Raw genomic sequence first — 7,845 nt, 5'->3', positions numbered from 1 at the left:
TATATTATATTATATTATATTATGTTATATTATATTATATTATATTGACCTACGTATGAGACCAACATAGAAACCTGTCTTCTGGCGGTTTCTTGTTGAATGATGTGTGTTGGAGATCACTGTACCAGCTTTGTGCAAAGCAGTGTATGGAAGCTGTTGACTTCACTGGGAACCGAGTATCTGTTGTCAGTGAAGATAAAGGTAATTTTCCTGAAGTGTGCGCAGGCTTAGCTCCATTAGAAGTGAAGAACGAAGTGCCAATTTCAAAAGTGACCTCTGTCCCTTCCTAGTTAAGTGAATATATGAATATCATACCCCATTATCTGCTTGGTTGAAGACTGAAGCAATTCCAAAGATTAATGTAAAGGATGTACTGATCTAACATTCACTTCTAAAAAGGATTAATGGAGAGAATAAAAAGGGTGAAATTGCAATTCAGATATTAAATGGAAATGTACATTTATTTATACTAGGAAAATTTTATTTAGTAGTTTCTACATTCTGACTGAACATTGTAAATACTTTAAATACAAAAAAATAGGGGTAAAGTATTGAAAAAGTCAATGCAACTGATTTCAAACAACTTTGATTGTCTTTTCTTTTAAGAAGCTCTGCTTTTTATGACCTCAGTTTACAAAAACAAAAATGCATTTTTTAAAGAACTAAATAACTCAGAAGGTCTGTGAACCATTTAATTTGAGTTGAAATGTTTTTATTAAAGTGAATGGAGTTACAGTGGCCCATTGCAGAGGTATTTTGAATAATGATTATTGCTGGCATGTTCTAGTTGCAGCAATAAGTAACGGAAATGCAAAATGAGAGTTGGACAGTGGTGTTAGCATGGCCCTGCTTCTAGGCTAATGTAATCTGTTTCTCAGCCAGAGTAGTTTACCTGGATAGAAGCCACAATGATACATCTATACTGTTCCTGGTGCCTACTTTGTTCAGATCTAGCTGCAGTACCTTCTCAGGACACTGTATTATGGAGCTCAACATCTATCTTTCCTTTGGCAGAGTAGAAATCCTAAATATCCTAAATCCTAAAAAAAAAGAAGGGAATTATGGCTTCTCCTGAATCTCTCCATCACTCTCCATCATCTTTGAAAGGTCATGGACAACAGGAGAGGTGCCTGAGGGCTGGAGGAAAGCCAGTGTCACTCCAGTCTTCAAAAAGGGCAACTACAGGCCAGTCAGCCTCACCTCCATCCCTGGAAAAGTGATGGAGTAGCTCTTTCTGGATGTCATCTCTAAGAAGGTGGAGGAAAAGAAGGTTATCAGGAATAGTGAACATGGATTTACCAAGGAGAAATCATGCTTGACCAATCTGATAGCCTATGATGGCATGACAGTCTGGGTAGATGACGGGAGAGCAGTGGATGTTGCCTACCTTGAGTTCAGCAAGGCTTTTGACACTGCCTCCCATAACATCCTTATAGGTAAGGTCAGAAAGTGTGGGTTGGATGAGCGCACAGTGAGGTGGATTGAGGATTGGCTGAATGGCGGAGCTCAGGGGGTTGTGATCAGCAAGACAGAGTCTGGTTGGAGGCCTGTAGCTAGCGGTGTTCCCCAGTGTCAATTCTGGGTCTGGTCTTGTTCAACCTATTCGTCAACAACCTGGATGAAGGGATAGAGCTGTACCCTCAGCTGATGATACAAAACTGGGATGAGTGGCTGAAACACCTGAAGGCTGTGCTACCTGGACAGCCTGGAGAGTTGGGTGGAGAGGAACCTGATGAAGTTCAACAAGGGCAGGTGTAGGGTCCTGCACCTAGGAAGGAATAACCCCATGTACCAGTACAGGCTGGGGGTTGAGCTGCTGGAGAGCAGCCTGGCAGAGAAGGACCTGGGAGTCCTGGTGAACAAGTCAGCCATGAGCCAGCAATGCGCCCTCGTGGCCAAGAAGGCCAATGGTATCTTGGGGTGCATGAGGAAGAGTGTGGCCAGCAGGTCGAGGAACATTTTCCTCCCCCTCTTCTCTGCCCTGGTGAGGCCACATCTGGAGTACTGGGTCCAGTTCTGGGCTCCCCAGTTCAAGAAAGACAGGAACTACTGGAGGGAGTCCAGTGGAAGGCAACAAAGATGCTGAGGGGACTGGAGCATCTCCCTGATGAGGAAAGGCTGAGGGAACTGGGCCTGTTCAGCGTGGAGAAGAGAAGGCTGAGAGGGGATCTCATCAATGCTTATAAATACCTTAAGGGCAGGTGTCAAGAGGTTGGGGCCAGACTCTTTTCAGTGGTGCCCAGAGACAGGTTAAGGGGCACTGGGCGCAAACTGAAACTCTGGAAGTTTTACCTGAAGATGAGGAAGAACTTCTGTACTTTGAGGGTGGCTGAGCACTGGCACAGGCTGCCCAGAGATGTTGTGGAGTCTCCTTCTCTGGAGAGATTCAAAACCCTCCTGCACACATTGCTGTGTAACTTGCTGCAGGTGACCCTGCTTTGGCAGAGGGGCTGGACTGGATGGTGTCCGGAGGTCCCTTCCAACCCCCACCATCCTGTGATTCTGTGAATTTAGCCAAACTGAAGCATTCATATAAAATAACCTCAAATATGACTATCATGCAAAAACTTGTCCTGTAAAAAGACAGGAGTGTCATTAGCCAGCTCTATACAAATGGTCTTTGATTCTATAAATACTGATTCTCACATGTGAGCTAAAAAAGCAGCTCTACTCATTCAGCATTTGGAGAAACCCATAGAGATGTCTGGCATATTCCTCTCTATAGAAGCTGAATGTGCCAAACTCTTGTCACTGGACTTTCAAGGACTAAAATGATGCAGAGTTGATTGTAAAGAAACAAGATGAGCACTCTATCATCTTAAACCTGGTGAATTAAGGATGTTCTTTTTCAATAATAAGAGTACACTGTGTACATTACATTGCATCCTTTAAGTGTGTGGAGATGTGCAACTTCATGCTCATGGAGATGAAAGAAAAGTCTCTTCAGATTCAAATCTGTCAGCTTCCCTGAGAAAATAAAGGTAATAATACAATGAAAAATGGTAGTGAGATAGGCTATGAAGAAAAATGGTCCTCAATGCCTTTGGTGGCTAGGCTTTAATTCCTAAGGTGATCCATTACCTGGTACTTGGATACATGGTCCACTTATGGACCTATTGATCATTTGCCCTTTAGAGATGAGAGGCCTACAGTGTGTCTTGGACTAGGATTACAGTGTCAGTGAATTAGGTTTCCTGGAGTTATAACATCAGCTTTAGAAGGATGACCTACCAGAAATGTCATAGCGCAGGACAATGAGATGGTTCTTAGCAAAAACACTGTCCTCAGTTCAGGCTACAAGCTCTTCTAACTGTAAATAAAAAAATATATGATACTGTTTGTATAACAGCATTTCTTTTTGCACTTTCCTTTTTAAAACTTGGGAATAGACAAAAATGCAATAAAAGCAAGTTCAGAGTGGTCAAATGCAAAGACATACCAGATTTTCTATACAGCCTTAATTCTCCTTAGTTCAGATATACTAAGAATTCATCTATGAGGGGACCTAAGGAGATGTTTTCCTCTGGATTATCCCCAGCACCTGTATTAGCCTATTGTAGAGCATACGCTTTGTGTCACATCAGCAAATGCCATCCCTATCATGGATGTGGCCAACTCTGCGATAGTGAGAGGGTCTTTCATGACACGTTCTGATGGCCGTTTCCACAGGGTTCACAGGTAGAGCAGTCTGGGAAGAGGAAGAGGAACATAAGTAAACCAAACATGACCTTTCCCAGTCTCCAGTGGCTGGAATTCACAATTTAAATACCAGTTTTAACAGTTTCTTCCATGACATATTAAATGCGTAAATCAGCTTCTTTGTATGTTCACCTATATAATTTTGTCTGTTTACCCACGTGTCCTTTAATTTCTGCAGTTATACCTAATATGACTGTGTACCTGCAGAAACACAGCAGTAAACATGGAATGAAAGAAAGGATGAGCTTTATCTAAATTATGATGTTAGCCTATTCAGGGCAGTAAGCTAATGGCTGCTCAACTCTTAGCATTTGGGGTACATGAGATGTCTGTAAAGAAGCACGGACATGCCTTTTAAATTCTGCTGTAATGTGACCTGAAAAAGAGTGTCTGAACAATTGATAACAAACAGAACAATTAATTTATTGAATTTACACAACCCCCTTCCCAAAAGGCATTACCATAAGCAGGGGAACTTACCATTCTCCATTTTACGTGTGTTGCTCCTGTTCATCTTTCACAGCTCTTTTATCAGTCTGCCCTATGACAAAGAAGTCTCTGCAGATTGTACCTTGTAGCTGTGACTTCTCAGAGACAATGGAAAAGAACATGCTAGTGCAGAAATTGTTATGGCACAGGACCAAGGCAAGTGAGATATTTGGCCTGTTTTCTAAAGTAGCTAGAGAGGAAAAAAAAAGGAAAAATATTATTCCTCAGGCAGTAGAAAAAAAAAACACAGCTCCATTGGCCTGAACATATCCTGCTGCTCTACACCCAGATAGACCTTATCAAACAGCAAATAGTAGTGGGAAGTGTGGAACTGATTTCAATTTGCATATCATGCTTTCATTGCAGGAATATCAAATTGATATATTTTTTGCCCAGACGTGGACAGATAGCCGTCTTCGCTTCAACAGCACCATGAAAATACTGACTCTGAACAGCAACATGGTTGGCTTGATCTGGATCCCCGACACGATATTTCGTAACTCGAAGACGGCGGAGGCTCACTGGATCACCACCCCCAACCAGCTCCTCCGCATATGGAATGATGGCAAGATCTTGTACACCCTCAGGTGAGCACACGGCGAGGTGCAGGGCTTAAAGCTTCTCCCACCTCTGAAGTAGTAGTAGTAATTTTCACTGGTATCTTTGTTCTTCTCTGCTATTTTCTTCCTGATGCTTATCTGACCATGCTGGACAAATACTGAAATATTCAGGAGTAAGTACTGCTGAGTTTAAAAGATGAAGTCTTGTCTTTCTGAAAAAGAAACCTTGAGAGTTGGAAATAGGTCTGTCTAAATTGTAGAAGTAGGGCTTTTTAGTGCTTGTAATAAAATCAGTAGCACGTAGTCCCATAAAAACTGTCAGAAACATTTCTAATCAGAGTTAGATGCTGGCTTGGATAAAGTATTTCTAGATTCACGCTAATGTCAATACTTGATTCTTCAAATAAGTCACGCTGAAAGATAGTCTGTCACATCTCATCACAAGGGTGAATTCCTGGAGGAAAGGCTTTTAGAGTTTTTCTAATCTTTGTGAAACCATCAACTGTGTGGTATTAGAAATACTGTATATATATTTGCATTAAAAAAAGCTGTGGAAATCAAAATATGCGTTTACTTATGGAAGAGACGAATTGCTCAGAAGGGAGTTTCGCTATAAGCCATATTCCACATGGCAAATTGTTTCAGAAACATCCCTTTCATGCCACATTTTCCCCAGTGATTGTGTTTAGTTCTATCAGTGCAACAGTGTATTCTGATCATACTTGCAATTACAGTTGGGCTCCAATAGAAAGTTTTTGGCAAACAATAAAAAAGGAACTAAACAGCTGGAAAAACTACTGATACTTTTAGTGTCCTTCCCTTCTTAGGCTTGCTCCACTGTGAAGAGCTCTTGCTTATTTCAGTAGCCTTTAGCTAAAGACTTCGGTGATTAGGTTGTCAACTCCAATACCCTCTTGGTTGGGTTATTGTTTTAAGTTTGTTTTTTTTTTTTCTATTAAGTCCTGTTTCAGTATTTCAGGGCAAGTTAAGTACCTACCTAACAGCAGTTAGACTTACAGACCTATCACTACAGAAACTATTTGTGGAATGGACTGCAAAATTTGTCTAAAACAGCTAAAAAAGGGATAAATTTGACCCAGTGGATTGTTTGAATGAGCATTTGTTTGTGAAAGATGTTTTGAGTCCTTTTTGCCCACTTAGGTCAGCCTCCTTTTTACACAGGAGGACCTGTTAGAATGATCATTGTTCATTGATAATACTGTGTAATTCAAAACAACTTAACCCGATTTAAGTGAGCACACAGAATTGATATGGCATGGAAGCAGTAACTACTGTCTGCCCTGGTACTGTCCGGTGTTGACGAGCGTTCTGTATTCAGGAGAAAATGTACGAGGGTCAGTGATGCTCCATGCCTTTTCATCCTCTTCCCTGCCCACTTTTGGCTGTGAATGCACTCCTGCTGTAACACTGCAAATCCTCTACTAGTCTCGGTGCAAAAACACTATTAAGTTCCTCAGAGGTGACCTTCTCCAAGACAGAGGTTTTCTCTGTGCCATCCTAAATCTGGGACATAAACCTTTCCCCATCCAGTTTGTTAGCTTTTGAATTAGTTTTAAGAACTCAAGGAAAAAAAGAAGCCAACAAGAAAACCTCATGCCTCACACTTGCTGCATAAATTCAGGCATGCAATTAATGTGATGTCTGTTTCCTGAAAAAGACTGTATAATAAACTAGCACTTAATGCAATCTACCTGGGTAAACAGATTTACTTTGCAAGCTATCAGACTGAAGATTGTCTGGTTTTAATAGTAATTTTAAAATCAGCTCCATTCATAGTGTCCTTTGTGTTAGGAATATCAGATAAAACAAGCTTTCAAGTGGGGATGAAGATGTTTCTGCTGATCTGTTTGTTACATCTGTACAACTGAGAATGGCATACAGAGATTTTTTAAGTTTTTGAGCGACAACCCAAAATGATTGAAAGAATTTTAAGTTCAGACTATGAGTAAATGCAGACAATGTTCCTTACAAGATTCTTTAAGAGGTTTTAAATTTGTGGAATTACATGCCACCACATCAGCCATATTTCCTGTTATTTTTCTAAAGTTGTTTCCATCTCTTGTCCTTCAATGATGAATTGTCTAGAGAAAAACATATGCACAGATTTCTTGGGATCAAGAAACTCTTAATGATGTGTCTGAAATGATTTGTGGTTTTAGATAATTATTATTATTTTAGTTCAGACCTAAACAGCCAATGAACAATCTGCAAATACAGTCCTTTCCTTTCAGGCCTTACTTACAGATACCAAAACACTCTTGTATGATACCTAAGGTTACCTTGCCTCCTCCTCTGACTGTTCATTGTGTTGACGTGTAGTAACAGATGCTTGATTTCTCCACAGGCTTACCATCAATGCTGAGTGCCAGCTGCAGCTGCACAATTTCCCCATGGATGAACACTCATGTCCTCTGATATTCTCTAGCTGTAAGTACTGCTTGGGTACCTTATTGTTGTATATGACTAGTAGGCAGAGGCATGACTTTAATTCTGATTTCTGCCAGGTTGTTCAACTATTCCGCAACAGGTATAGGAAGTTTAGGTTTCCTTAAATATTCAGGGAGTTTTTGTTTTCCTCTCTAGCAGTCCTGGTTGATGGACTTATGCCATGAAGTCTTCTTCTGTTTACTCAGCTATTTTTGCCAGAACCAGCCTTTTTAGTTGATACTATTCAGCAGGAGCAGATATTCATACCAGTCTGTGCCATGTTAATCTATACAATCATGTGACATGCAAATGAGAATAGAAATTGCAGTTTTCTTGTGGAGGTACACAGCTTGGGCAAATGCCCAGCAATCTCTGAACATCTGAGTTTATAGCAAGTGGCATGGTAATGCCTCTCTGTTCCATAATAAAAGTAAATGGTGTAACTACTGTAAATCTCATTTTCCTTCTACTGCTTAGCTTGTCCAGTAGCCCCAATGTTGTATTGTATTTAGCATTGTTGGTGTATTTAAAACCTACCTAATAGGCAAAACAAATACATTGGTGAAATGAATGGAGGACAGAAGTCAGGTGAGTTAGTCTTGAGGTCTGATGTTACTGTGAGTTACCTTCATGCCGATTCATTTGAAAA

The 7,845-nt window shown here is 40.6% G+C and overlaps 1 protein-coding gene across 1 annotated transcript; it reads left to right on the top strand.

Moving 5' to 3' along the window:
• Window positions 1-982: 982 nt before the first annotated feature.
• On the top strand, window positions 983-7,196 carry LOC104163368 (gamma-aminobutyric acid receptor subunit gamma-3-like; the record flags this gene model as incomplete). The annotated part of the gene is made up of 3 exons (XM_009702358.1): window positions 983-1,032; window positions 4,554-4,775; window positions 7,114-7,196. Coding segments are annotated over exons 1-3 (355 nt in total), but the record flags the coding sequence as incomplete, so codon positions are not given.
• Window positions 7,197-7,845: the final 649 nt, after the last annotated feature.

The sequence above is a fragment of the Cariama cristata genome, unplaced genomic scaffold (assembly GCF_000690535.1).
Source record: "Cariama cristata isolate BGI_N322 unplaced genomic scaffold, ASM69053v1 scaffold4486, whole genome shotgun sequence".
NCBI classification, from domain to species: Eukaryota; Metazoa; Chordata; class Aves; order Cariamiformes; family Cariamidae; genus Cariama; species Cariama cristata.
The sequence above is the reverse complement of the archived record's forward strand: the minus strand, read 5'-3'. Positions and strand labels throughout refer to the sequence as shown.